Source organism: Palaemon carinicauda, chromosome 29 (assembly GCF_036898095.1).
Source record: "Palaemon carinicauda isolate YSFRI2023 chromosome 29, ASM3689809v2, whole genome shotgun sequence".
In the NCBI taxonomy this organism is placed as follows: domain Eukaryota; kingdom Metazoa; phylum Arthropoda; class Malacostraca; order Decapoda; family Palaemonidae; genus Palaemon; species Palaemon carinicauda.
The window spans coordinates 84,862,220-84,877,198 of NC_090753.1; the positions used below are offsets into that span (position 1 = coordinate 84,862,220).

Here is a 14,979-nt window from a genome sequence, read left to right on the forward strand (position 1 = left end):
CCAGCATACATGTTAACATTAGAAGCTAAGTATCCCGTATTTCATTTTAGCAGTTATTCAAAATAACAAACATAAAATAAATAAGTACCTGGTAAGGAAGTCGACTTGAACCATTACTCTGCCTTTTTAAGTACGTCTTCCTTACTGAGCCTAACGATCCTCTTAGGATGCTGAGCGACTCCTAGGTGCTGAAGTATGAAGGGCTGCAACCCATACTAAAGGACCTCATCACAACCTCTAATCTAGGCGCTTCTCAAGAAAGAATTTGACCACCCGCCAAATCAACCAGGATGCGGAAGGCTTCTTAGCCTTCCGTACAACCCAAAAAACAACAATAAAAAGCATTTCAAGAGAAAGATTAAAAAAGGTTATGGGATTATGGGAATGTAGTGGTTGAGCCCTCACCTACTACTGCACTCGCTGCTACGAATGGTCCCAGGGTGTAGCAATTCTCGTAAAGAGACTGGACATCTTTGAGGTAAAATGATGCGAACACTGACTTGCTTCTCCAATAGGTTGCATCCATAACACTCTGCAGAGAACGGTTCTGTTTGAAGGCCACTGAAGTAGCGACAGCTCTAACTTCATGTGTCCTTACCTTCAGCAAAGCATGGTCTTCTTCCTTCAGATGAGAATGGGCCTCTCTAATCAAAAGCCTGATGTAATAAGAAACTGCGTTCTTAGACATCGGTAAAGCAGGTTTCTTGATAGAACACCATAAAGCTTCTGATTGTCCTCGTAATGGCTTTGTACGTCTTAAATAGTACTTAAGAGCTCTTACTGGGCAAAGTACTCTCTCTTGTTCGTTACCAACCAAGTTGGACAGGCTTGGGATCTCGAACGACTTGGGCCAAGGACGAGAAGGAAGCTCGTTTTTAGCTAAAAAACCAAGCTGTAAGGAACATGTAGCCGTTTCAGATGTAAAACCTATGTTCCTGCTGAAGGCGTGAATCTCACTGACTCTTTTAGCTGTTGCCAAGCAAACGAGGAAAAGAGTCTTTAATGTGAGATCCTTAAAAGAGGCTGATTGAAGAGGTTCGAACCTTGCTGACATCAGGAACCTTAAAACCACGTCTAGGTTCCAGCCTGGTGTGGCTAACCGACGCTCCTTTGAGGTCTCAAAAGACTTAAGGAGGTCCTGTAGATCTTTGTTGGTGGAAAGATCTAAGCCTCTGTGGCGGAAGACTGCTGCCAACATGCTTCTGTAACCTTTGATCGTAGGAGCTGATAGGGATCTTACATTCCTTAGGTGTAAAAGGAAGTCAGCTATCTGCGTTACAGAGGTACTGGTTGAGGAAACTGCATTCGCCTTGCACCAGCTTCGGAAGACTTCCCATTTTGACTGGTAGACCTTGAGAGTGGATGTCCTCCTTGCTCTGGCAATCGCTCTGGCTGCCTCCTTCGAAAAGCCTCTAGCTCTTGAGAGTCTTTCGATAGTCTGAAGGCAGTCAGACGAAGAGCGTGGAGGCTTGGGTGTACCTTCTTTACGTGCGGCTGACGCAGAAGGTCCACTCTTAGAGGAAGAGTCCTGGGAACGTCCACTAGCCATTGCAGTACCTCGGTGAACCATTCTCTCGCGGGCCAGAGGGGAGCAACCAACGTCAACCGTGTCCCTTCGTGAGAGGCGAACTTCTGCAGTACCTTGTTGACAATCTTGAACGGAGGGAACGCATACAGGTCTAGATGGGACCAATCCAGAAGAAAGGCATCTACGTGAACTGCTGCTGGGTCCGGAATCGGTGAACAATAAATCGGGAGCCTCTTGGTCATCGAGGTAGCGAATAGATCTATGGTGGGCTGACCCCACAGGGCCCATAGTCTGCTGCAAACATTCTTGTGAAGGGTCCACTCTGTGGGGATGACCTGACCCTTCCGGCTGAGGCGATCTGCCATGACATTCATGTCGCCTTGAATGAACCTCGTTACCAGCGAGATCTTTCGATCTCTTGACCAAGTGAGGAGGTCCCTTGCGATCTCGAACAACTTCCTCGAATGAGTCCCTCCTTGCTTGGAGATGTACGCCAAGGCTGTAGTGTTGTCGGAGTTCACCTCCACCACCTTGCCTAGAAGGAGGGACTTGAAGCTTCTCAAGGCCAGATGAACTGCCAATAGCTCCTTGCAGTTGATGTGAAGTGTTCTTTGCTCCTGATTCCACGTGCCCGAGCGTTCCCGTCCGTCCAGTGTCGCACCCCAGCCCGTGTCCGATGCGTCCGAGAAGAGAAGGTGGTCGGGGGTCTGAACAGCCAATGGTAGACCTTCCTTGAGAAGAATGCTGTTCTTCCACCACGTCAGAGCAGACCTCATCTCTTCGGATATTGGAACTGAGACCACTTCTAGCGTCATGACCTTTCTCCAGTGAGCAGCTAGATGATACTGAAGGGGGCGGAGGTGGAGTCTCCCTAACTCGATGAACTGGGCCAGCGATGAAAGTGTCCCTGTTAGACTCATCCACTGCCTGACTGAACATCGGTTCCTTCTCAGCATGCTCTGGATGCATTCTTGGGCTTGACTGATCCTGGGGGCCGACGGAAAAGCCCGAAAAGCTCGACTCTGAATCTCCATACCTAGATAGACAATGGTTTGGGATGGGACGAGTTGGGACTTCTCTATATTGACCAGGAGACCCAATTCCTTGGTCAGATCCATAGTCCATCTGAGATTCTCCAGACAGCGACGACTTGACGGAGCTCTTAAAAGCCAGTCGTCCAAATAGAGGGAGGCTCTGATGTCTGCCAAGTGAAGGAATTTGGCAATATGCCTCATCAGTTTGGTAAACACAAGAGGTGCCGTGCTTAGGCCAAAGCACAGGGCTTGGAACTGGTACACGACCTTTCCAAAGACGAACCTTAGGAAAGGTTGGGAGTCTGGATGGACGGGGACATGAAAGTACGCGTCTTTTAGGTCCAACGAGACCATCCAGTCTTCCTTCCTGACCGATGCTAGCACCGACTTCGTCGTCTCCATTGTGAACGTCTGCTTGGTGACAAAAGCATTGAGAGCACTGACGTCCAGCACCGGTCTCCAGCCTCCTGTCTTCTTCGCTACCAGGAAGAGACGGTTGTAGAAGCCCGGGGATTGATGGTCCCGGACTATGACTACCGCTCCCTTTTGTAGCAAGAGAGACACCTCTTGCTGCAAAGCTAGCCTCTTGTCCTCCTCCTTGTAGTTGGGAGAGAGGTTGATGGGAGTAGTTGCTAGAGGGGGATTGCGCCAGAACGGAATCCTGTACCCCTCTCTTAGCAACTTCACAGACTGAGCGTCTGCACCTCTGCTCTCCCAAGCCTGCCAGTAGTTCTTGAGCCTGGCTCCCACTGCTGTCTGGAGAGGAAGGCAGTCAGATTCTGCCTTTTGAGGACTTGGAACCCTTCTTCTTTTTGCCACGATGACTGTCGGCACGGGTACCTCCTCTGCTGGAGGTTCTGCCACGAAAGGGAGGGATGAACCTAGATGCTGGTGTGTCCATCCTAGGTCTAGGCACGGAAGGTAAAGAGACTTTACGTGCGGAAGAAGCCACCAGGTCATGGGTATCCTTCTGGATCAACGAGGCAGCAATCCCCTTGATCAGCTCTTCCGGAAAGAGACACTTGGAAAGCGGAGCAAACATCAACTCCGACTTCTGGCATGGTGTGATCCCCGCAGACAAGAAGGAGCAAAGATGATCTCTCTTCTTAAGCACTCCAGACACATACGAAGCCGCAAGCTCACCAGACCCATCCCGAATGGCTTTGTCCATGCTAGACATGATAAGCATGGCAGAGTCCTTATCCGAAGGGGAAGTCTTTCTGCTTAACGCTCCCAAACACCAGTCGAGGAAGTTGAAGATCTCAAAAGCACGAAAAACTCCCTTCAACAGATGGTCCATGTCAGAAAAGGACCAGCAAATCTTAGATCGTCTCATAGCCAGCCTGCGGGGAGAGTCAACCAGACTTGAGAAGTCGCCCTGGGCAGAGGCAGGAACTCCCAAGCCGGGTTCCTCTCCCGTGGCATACCAGACGCTAGATTTGGAAGCAAGCTTGGTAGGCGGAAAGATGAAGGCAGTCTTCCCCAGTTGCTTCTTGGACTGCAACCACTCTCCCAGTACCCTCAAAGCTCTCTTGGATGAGCGCGCGAGTACGAGTTTCATGAAGGCAGGAGCTGCTGACTGCATGCCTAAAGCGAACTCGGAGGGAGGTGAGCGCGGGGTTGCAGACACAAACTGTTCCGGATACAGTTCCCTAAACAGTGCAAGGACTTTCCTAAAGTCTAAGGAGGGAGGCGTAGACTTGGGTTCTTCAATGTCGGAGTGCGGATCGTCCAAATGCGCAGCTTCGTCGTCATCAGATACTCCATCATCCGAATGCTGAGGAGGAAGTGGCAAAGGTGGAGCAGAAAGCTGAACGGCTGAATCCGGCAGCACGGGTGCATGCGTAGCTGCACCGGATCCAACATCATGCCGCTGCTGGTCAGTCTGCGAGCTGGCAACAACAAAAGCGGAGTGCTGGTGCGTGGGAGGGACTGCCGTGGGTTGCGGAGCATGCCGCATTGCGTCAAAACACGGCAGCTTGACAGCACCTTCCCACTGCTGATGCGGTAGCTCACGCATGTCAACGGAGGGTGCAGCATGAACATGCGTCTGGCAGGGTCGACTGCGCATCGGTGGTGGAGCTCTCACAGGTGGAGTGTGGGAGCAGGCAGCCGCAGTATCTGCTGAGCGCACAACCGTGGCAGGTTGTAGGTTAACAGGTGCAGTGTCAACCTTCTCAGCACGATACTCCTGCATGAAGGAAGCAAGCTGAGACTGCATAGTCTGCAGCATGGACCACTTAGGGTCTACCGTGGTTGGTGCGGCAACAGACGGAGTGGTTGCCTGCTGCGGAACCACTCTACCTCTCTTGGGAGGTGTGCAGTCTTCGGAAGACTGCGGCGAGTCCGAACTGACCCAGTGGCTACACCTGGGCCGTTGGACTCGCTCGGAAGGGACCTTACGCTTGAGAGGTCGTGAGACCTTGGTCCAACGTTTCTTCCTAGAAACTTCTTCCACAGACGAGGAATGAGTGGGCTCACTCGTCTGTTTGTGGATGGGACGATCTCTGACAGATACGTCCGCAACCACTGAGGGTACATCCGTACGCTGATCAAGGCCTGTCGAACCCTTAGGTCCTTCGACATTGCTTCTCCCCTGGGCTTGGGAGCTTGCAAGAGGTCCCGGACTGGGAGGACGACTGGCACGAACAGATGTACCCTCATGCGCAACACTGACACTGACACTTTTCACCTCACTTGCACTCACTACACTTCCCACTGCACTTTTCGCTTTCAACTCTTTGACATCGGCCAAAAGTTGATTCCGGTCATTAGCTAATGACTCCACTCTGTCACCAAGAGCCTGAATGGCACGCATCATATCCGCCATGGAGGGTTGAGCACTAGTAGCAGGGTCGGGAGTCACCACTACAGGGGAAGGAATAGGTTGAGGGGCATGGGGAGAGGAAAAATCAAACGAGCGAGAAGAACTCCTCCTGATCCTATCCTTCTCTAGCCTACGTGCATTCTTTAGGAATTCGTTAAAATCGAATTCCGAAAGCCCAGCGCATTCCTCACATCGATCTTCCAACTGACAGGATTTACCCCTACAATTGGAACAAACGGTGTGAGGATCTATGGAGGCCTTCGGAAGACGCCTAGAACAAGCCCTAACGCTACACTGCCTGTACTTAGGGACTTGAGAATGGTCAGACATCTTGAATTCTTGAATTAGCCAAGGGGGAAATCCAAAATCTAGCAAAGTTCATTAACAATTAATCCAAATCTAATCAAAAAGCTTGATAAGCTAATGATAATAGTTCCTGAATAGCGAAAGCTAAAATCTAGAGCGAATACATCACCAAAATCGTGAAAAACAACTCCAGAAACAACAGCGTATCCAAGTAGGTCTTGCCGGTGGCACGACAGAGGAAAAATTGAGTTCTTGTTGACAAGAAGTACCTGAGTACCTACTCGACAGATGGCGCTGTTGTGTACACCCCCACCTGTATAGCGATCGCTGGCGTATCCCGACCTTAGATTTTTCTGTCGGGCAACAGAGTTGACAGCTACATGATCATCGGGTAAGATTAATATTGAAAAATTAATAATTCATCGAAGTTACTTTGTACAAGTACTTTTGTCAGTGCATAGTTATGACTAAGAAAACATAATGATATTAAAGTATTTCACTTCTACTGAAAACAACAAACATTCTACACTAAATAAAAAAAAACTCACCAGCAGGAACCGATAGATTAAAATCTTTAAATAACACCAATTCCGACCTAGTTGGATAGGCAAACCTCACATTTCGGAACTCTATAGCACCTTTCAGTTCGTCGTTGCGCAACCTGGCACCTGGAGGAAAATGGTTTGTGAGACCTTGGAACCTAATTAGCAATCATGATACATCAGGTAGAATACTATATGACTTATTTAATACCAATCATACATTACAAAAATAAAACTAAATGTTTCCAAAGGAAATTTAACAGAGCAAATTCAAAGAGGTTTTGTAATGGGGATTTTATCACAAGATACTTAAATTGTTAAAGCTACATGATAAATATGGCACTCTCTCTCTTTGCGAGTGCCATTTAAGGTTGAGATCATGGTGAGGTGTAGATGGAGACGGTTTGGGCATGCTCTTTGCACTCCCCCAAGAGAGATTAGTTCAAAAAACTTCCAACTGGGCTCCACACTAGAAGAGTTGGAAAACCCAGGCCTACATGGCTGAGGACTATGAAGCGAGAAGTAGGAGATGATGAATGGAGAAGTATTGATTTAAAAGCTCAAGATAGAGACGACTGGTAAAATCTAACAGAGGCCCTTTGCATCAATAGAAGTAGGAGATGATGATGATGACATAATAAATCTCCTTAAGGCCAAAAAAATAACTGTAATATAAGTTACATTCAATTGAAAAGCATTAGAATACTAATGCCAACTAAAACACAACTTCCGATCACTCATGTAAGTAGAATAGAAGGCTTTTACGAGAAAAGGGATTTTGACGAAGGAAAAATCTATTTCTGGGGAGAGACCTGTGGCGCCCGGTGAAAAGGGTCCTTCTAATATACACTTTTCTGATAAAACCTTCCAATTATACCAGAGAAAGATAAAAGCATGGAATGCAGAGGTTACTACCCTCACGCGAGCACCTTGTGGGTATCGTGTATAAAGCAAAGGCGCGTGAAAACCACTATTCACAGGCTGTCTTCCATTTAGCTAATTCCTTAGTCAAAGGGATGGGCCGATACAGAGGCACCAGCTATGCTACCAGAGCCACGCCACCCACGCCCCGACGCGAGCGCCATCTGAACAACATCCTTCTACTATATTCTAAAATAACTGAAAAAACCTAAAGATAGAAGTTATGTATAGTGGTGCTATCTTTATATCAACTACTTTACCATAAATGACAGTAAACAAAACAAAAAATGGAAACTTCCAATAATGATCCGAAATCCAGCGATTGTCTTATATAACAGGTATAAAAACTAAACCTTATTTGTCCATGGTTTAATGTCGCCACAGGTATCTGTCAAAATCATAAACAATTTTAAAACTCAAACTAATTATATAAATATTTAGTAGAGACTCATGTACTATTCATTCCAAGAATCAAGAGCTTCAACCAAAATAAAAAATATAAGAAAGCTTCTTGTCACGACTTACGTAAAACCGTTTCTTCCCACGGAAGAGAAGCGCAGGTGAAAAGAATAAGCTAGTATGTAGTGTGCTCTCGAACCTACCATCATTTTGATTCTACTATGAAGAACTCTCAGTTCTATCCCTAACATCCTTATAATTCAGGCCTTGGCTAACCTATCCAAGGGTAGATTAGGCTAACATATTCAAAGATAGTTTAGGCTATCTTTACTTAGACAGCCTAAATTATTCTATCCTAGCTTTAGCAGATTCCACTATGTTAAACTTAGACTATAGAACTACCTTTTAAAATACTGAATCGCAAATTATTATATTTAGGTACTGTATATATGTGTGTGATAAATGCATTAAGTAAACAACAATTTCAACCGTCAAATATTAAAAAAAAAAACATGCCTATCATTGTATTCTAATGAATTACAGTAGGAAAGAAGTCGCCGAAGATTGATAAGAAGTGCAAAGTGCAAACCCAACCCAAGTGTTCATACTAAACTAGCCTAGCTGGGCACCTTTTATGCATAGTATATTTTGTCATCCTCACTCCACTATTGGGCTGTAAGCTTTTTCTGGGCTCCGACCCGTGTCGGCCAGTGAAATGCTCCTTTAGCACTATTTCTAAGGTATATAACTGCTATATATTACCAGAGAAAAAATTGCATGGGAATGCCAGGTTGAACCCAGCTCGCTCACCTGTATAAGGTGTCGATATAATACTGGGGCGCGATAAATCACAACCAGAGGCCTCGCACCATTTAGATGTCTCCTGTCAAAATCCCCGAACAGCGAGGCGCCGTTCAACCTCGTACTACTACTAACCAACCCACGCCAGTGACGTCACTCCTTTTTTAGCACGCAGTGTGATAACAATACTTTGTGTTGTGTGTACATTTCGGTGTTTTTCTCTAGATTTACCTCAAGATGTCCGACTCCACTGTCACTATATCTAAGTTAAGTACCAGAGCTATGAGTTTTGAGATTTTGGAGGGAGCCTTGTCCGTTTTGGTTTATATCATTCAGTTTTTATTCACGACCTTGCTGGGTCTCCCTCGGTACAGGCTCCTTCCTCTCTCTCTCTCTCGTTTGTTCTAACGATTTTCAATTAGTCCTCCATACTGATTGTTTCTCGTTGTGAACTTTATGGATCTCCACGGTTCACACACCGTATCAATTTTATATTGTCCTGTTTTATGATAACAGTTATTTCATATTCATGTGCGTATATTGGAGGTTGGCATGCCTGATCGCCATCGGTGTTCTTTTCCACATATCATATCTTAGCTTATTTACGTTCGCACGCCACGGACTCGCTTACTATTTTAACGTCATTCGTATGATTGCATTAGTTCGAGGGGCTTTCATGAGTCAGTTATTACAATTTGGTTTTCATTTTGTTAGCACTTCACTGACCCTGTGTTCTGTTGATAGCCCTGCCTACTCCTAGCGCCGCCAGGCTTGTTCCTTTCTGTCTCTTGTTCGCGCCCTCGTTTGTTTTACGATTGATTTCTAGCTAATTTTATTATTGTTATTATCATCCAGCATGCCTTCCTCTCTTATTTACCACGTGTTATGTTTTTTATAGTGTTTTTAACCTTTCCACGTGATCATATCACTCGTGTGTCTGGCAGGTTGGTATACCTGATATCGTCTCGTAGCCTACCTACTCCTAGCCTCCTCCCGCCGATATCTTATAAGCGCCTATGTTCTCCTCCCGGGGGCATCCGCTTTGCACGGGCGGTTTCCCGTTGTTCTGTGAGGCATTCTATTATTATTCATTAACGTACATTACGTTTCCCCACTACTCTACCCGGTCGTAATCGTTTCTTTCCGTCGCTCGTTTGGCGACGATCGGCGGGGAGTCTCGACTCGTTCCGTGGTACCTTGTTATGTTATTTAATATTAAGTTGCGTACGGGCTTCTCCCGCTTGGTCCCGTACTTCACGGACCCTTTTAAGATCCCCCCCGCCCTCTGTCACGCACCTCACGGACCTCATATAGATATATATAAGGGATTTTGACGAAGGAAAAATCTATTTCTGGATATATGTTTAAGGAATTCCATTACGGGATCCTCGGGAGTAGCTTTTATTCATTACCATTCGGTCGAGTTTTTTAGTTGAGCCCCGGAGCCAACGTTATTCATTATTACTTGGATTCCCTTTATATTTTAGTCACTTTTATCTATTATATACGATCCTAGTTCTCGACCTTGCCTTCCATGATATGATCACGAATAGGTTTGACTTAATATAATTCATTAATTAAAGTTGATTTAATAATTTTATAATCAAGTAAAGCTGTTATTTGATTTTTTAAACACCGGGGTCCCCTGGGGGGTCCCCTAATTTGCCTTCATTCAATTATTAAGGCATTATATATGAATAATTTTTATCATTTATTTGATATATGACTTATAACCCCCGGACCCCCCAGGGTCCCCTATTTGCCTTCATTCATATGTTAGGCACTTATATGGATAGTTTTATCATGGATTGAATATATATATATATATATATATATATATATATATATATATATATATATATATATATATATATATATATATATATATATCTATACAGCTATATATATTCAACTTTTATATCATGATAGTAACTTTTATAATATTTAAGCACTGGGACCTTCGGCCCCTAATTGCTTTCCTTTAAGATACTCATGTATCTTTTATCTTACAGACTGTCCGCTGTGCGATGACGGCATGTGTCGCTGTTCTCCACCAACCCTGCGGCCATAATGTGTGTCGTTCGCACGCTCACTGCTCTCTTCAAGTGGATGACCTAGCTGTTTGGCATCCGGACAACGATCTATTTTAATATTACTATTCTTAAAATATGTTATCTTAATTTTTCATTACTTCTCTTATTTATTCATTTCCTTATTTCCTTTCCGCACTGGGCTATTTTTCCTTGTTGGACCCCTTGGCCTCATATTATCCTTTTTTCTCCCAAGGGTTGTAACTTACCTAATAACAATAATTACCGACCATCACACAGTAACCCAAAAAAACTTGTGGCAATAATTGAACTTCATAAACAGTCTCCCTTTACAGATTACATTATTAACTCAAAAGGGTAAATTTCAAGAAATGGAGAGATGATGATGAAAAATATCACAGGAATTAATAAAAAAAATAAGAAACAATTGAGCCAAAAATCAAGCAAAAACTCATTTAATTATATACAACGGTAAAATATAAAAAGAATATTGAGCAGCAGGAGGATATTGTATGTAATTGTAGTTACTATGAAGTAAGATGAAACCCTGTGAAACAAAAATGTTTTATAAAAAGAATGGTATGATTTCTGGAGATGGAAATTCAAGTTGCGTAAAGAATTTGTCATTAGTGCCAGAAAGAAAGATGAATTGTATCTCCAAAAATGTGTACAAAATTTTCAAACTAAATTTACAACTACACTACAATCTAAGATGAGCAATGTTTATTTATAAAGCCAACCTTACCTCCGTGAATTGGAATGGTAGGATGTCGATCGATCAACTGAAATAGCCTCGTTGATGCTCCAATACCTCTGTTTAATTCAGAATAAAAAGAGGATAAGCCCCCTAGAGCAATTCCTACGTAGGCAGCATACAATAGAAACGACGATAGTTGACCGACTGATAGAGAGGCATCTGTAACCAAACCGCCGCCGTAATACAGCACCGACAAGATGATGACGTTTCCACTCAGACCTGTCTAGATAGTTGGGTAGAATGCAATAGTTTACCATAATTTTTTATAACTAAGGAAATCAAACAAAATAAATTTAATTGGTGCAACATAAAGCTTGGAAATAATACACGAGACTGGAGAAGGTTAGGAATGACTTGGTAAGGGGAACAACAAAAGTTACAGAGGTGTTAAAGAAAATCCAAGAAAAGACTCCACTGGTTTGGGCACGTAATGAGGAGAGACCAGAAGTGTGTTGGGAGGAGGATGTTGGAGATGGATGTTCCAGGTAGGAGGAGGAGGGGGAGACCAAAGAGAAGGTGGATCGAGTGTGTAACAGCATATATTGAGAAGAAAGATCTAACAGTGGAGCATATCGGAGACAGAAGAAATTGGAAACGGCTCTCTAGAAATAGCGACCCTGCATAGCGGTAAAAGCTTCAGTCAAAGAAGAAGAAGAACAACAATACAAAAACTCACTGGGTATTCACTGTTTAACTAAAGATATTTTTTCCTCTGTACTTTCTACCAATATAACTATAGGTACAACCCCATCAATCTTACCTTTAATTTGTAAAAAGATCAAATTTGTTTTGATAAAATTTGTATTTGAGAAAATTAGCAAACTTAGGAACTACATCATGAAGCTCACCTAGACATATTTCTGAATATACTGTACTGCATAACTTAAAACTTTACTTTTATAAAGACCAAAAGTTTAAGTAGGCAAAATGATCGGATAAAATGGATGCTCTTTAGCTAAAGCTGGGGTACGCAAGGCTTTCCAAAACCTGCTGAACATAATTTCCTGCTCAGGTATTTTCATAAAAAACTCGGAAGCACGTCAACAAGTCATCAAAATCAGACCTACCATTCCAAAGAAAATGGCTCTTGCCAGCGATTCCTTGTATGTCATGTCAAGAACGTAGTTCACACTTTTGTCATAGGTGTGTATCTCCTTTCCTTCCTGGGAGAAAGATCGCACTGTGCGTATGTTAGATATTCTTTCCTCAGCAACTTGTGTTGATTGTGCTAAAGTATCCTGAAAGCAAAAGACACTTAAATTGTATATGTCTTTAGAATGCCACACTGCGTACTACAGTATATTGTACAGAATACTAAAAATCTATCTTCATAAAACATAAAAATACTGTATACTTTATCTTACCTGAATATCATCACTAAAACTAATACTAAAGCAACATCTAAACTTAATTTCTAGGGCTAGAAGTACCAGCTGAACTCGGTTGAGTCCCTTGTTAGGCTGGGAGGAACGTAGAGAGTAGAGGTCCCCTTTTTTTTTGTGTTAGTTTCATTTGTTGATGTTGGCTACCCCCAAAAATTGGGGGAAGTGCCTTGGTATATGTATGTAAGTAAATACAAATATACCCGTATCTATTCCACTTATGTTCACAAAACTAGTAGACACCTTTCAGTCTTCATATGGGTGGGTGCCTAAAACCATCTCATCAGCTGTAACTGAAGTGATTGCAAGATGAGTTTTTCTAGGGAGCCCAATAGCCCAGCTAGGAAATTAACATAACTTGGGCAATATGTTTTGGGTGTGACAAAACTTTGATATCAGAAATAATCTTTGAATCTTGTCTTCATTGGGTAAACCAGTGATTGGTAATTGCCAATGTCCATACATGGGTAGGTAGATCATTCCCATCTATGGGGTTACATCAGACTTCACCCAGCTGAGGTGAAAGACCATTGTTAACCGTTGAATGAAGCAGTAAAAGGATTCACTGAACTCCTCCACAAATGATTCTATTACTATGCAAGCATCCGGGTATCAAGGCGCCTCAGCCTGATGCTTATTCTGAAAGCTTATGCTGCCAATGCACTGGTGTGTGAGTCCTGATAAAATCCTGGGGACATGCAGTCAATCCAAAGAAAAAAGCCTTGAATAGAAATAACTTTCCTGACGCAAGAAAACGGATAGTATTTCCTAGAACTATCTGGATGTGATAATATACTGCACATCATTCAGTCCAAACCCAGAGGTTTCTTTTCCTAAAAGAGTAATGCACCAAAGTAATGGTTTCAATCTTGAACAGTATCTATCGAAGAAACTTGTTCAATGGGCTGAGATTGATGAAGGGCCACCATCCACATGTCACCCCAGGGGTCCATAAAAACTGACCTTTAAACAAGTACAGAATCTCCTCTGCTACCTGCTTTCTGCATTATCCAAAGCCCAGAATTTCACTAGTCCTGACTCAAGCATAAAATCCAACTAGAAATGACACGATTGATTATTTTATTTCCAGAAAAGGAACTCTCCCCCATTTCTGACAACTTAACTCCCCCTCAACTCAACAATTATCTACCAATCTCAAGGACTTCTCAAATCAAAGCCACACCCACGAAAGAAGAGACATTGATGGCACATAATCTTTGGATTCTTCTATTCCCTTCAGCAAGGATCATCACTGCAGATTGCTTGTTCTCACCTTCTGGGGTGCAAGGGTGACTGTTGTCTCCTCATTGGAGTCATCCTGATGGTCATAGAAAAATAACATCTCACACTTTCTGTTTTGAGAACCTCCACTGATGCTTCCTGTGATATATTGAATGGATATTCATGATCAAAGTATAACTGTTAGACACCACCATCCTTCTGGCTTGACAATCTCTCATGAAATTTTGGTTCCATTTTAGGAAAAGCAGAAACTTCACAACGTTCCAAGAAAGAGGTCTCACTACCAACTGAGGACCAAAACAATTTAAAACAATAAGCCATAGGTAGAAACTTTTTAGGAAAATCCTAAGTGCTTCTCATTTCCAAATCAATCAGAATGTCAAAAATTACGATTTTCAAAACAAATTGAACACCATGTTAATTAGGTCATCACAGGCAGGAATGGTCTACAGGTATGCAGCCAATACTACATTCTTTGCCTTGTTCAAAGTCCAGTACATTCGAGAAGCAATTCTCACCCTAGACAATCAAGGGAACACTTTCATCACTTGGTTGTCTGACACTCACTAAATGATTGCCATTCCTAAAAAACCTCATCTTCTCAGTTAAGGTTGTCAGTGAATCAAGCGGCCACTGAATCATTAAGCTACAGTAATCAGAGAGGTTTATAATCAAGTTGGTCCTTTCCTGGTTTTGTCACATCTCGAGTATGTGATGGGTAGACCTAATGGTAGGTCCTATACCTGACAACCTCTTCCCCGAGTAGAAGGTATCACCATGAAGAAAGCTGGGGTAATGCAAGAAAGTAGAAACAAAAACATACACAAAATAAAATATCTCTAGAGTTAACAATTATTTACCCATTAATGCCTTGTGGTGATGCCAAAGAAAGAATACAAGCAAAATGAAATACAAAATGCAAATTCTGTAAAGCCAAACTCACTATGTGTAACTTATTCTACGAAAAATTAAACAAGGAAGATAAGGCCTTAACCTTGATACACCAACAAGAATTTCATTAAGCCAACAAGAATTTCAATAAGCCAACAAGAATTGCTTACCTAAGCTAAGTGAGCTAATTGAAATGAACTAGTAATAATATTCAAAAAGCCAATTTTGCAAGCACCAAAGAGCAAATTCTTATAATTACATTGAAATTATTACTAGTGTTGCAAAGAAAAGTTTGGTT

General features: G+C 43.0%; 1 protein-coding gene across 2 annotated transcripts in view; it reads right to left on the reverse strand.

Annotated features, from left to right (window-relative positions):
- Positions 1–14,979, reverse strand: part of LOC137622297 (ATP-binding cassette sub-family B member 10, mitochondrial) — a 91,675-nt gene that overhangs the window by 16,203 nt on the left and 60,493 nt on the right. For both annotated transcript variants that reach the window (XR_011040412.1, XM_068352859.1), the window contains exons 8-10: positions 12,234–12,404; positions 11,155–11,389; positions 6,244–6,363 (exon numbers count right to left, since the gene is read on the reverse strand). Coding sequence is in view for 1 of the 2 variants with exons in the window: in XM_068352859.1 (XP_068208960.1) it covers positions 6,244–6,363; positions 11,155–11,389; positions 12,234–12,404 (526 nt within the window). In the remaining variant the exon portion in view is untranslated. The remainder of the gene's footprint in view (positions 1–6,243; positions 6,364–11,154; positions 11,390–12,233; positions 12,405–14,979) is intronic.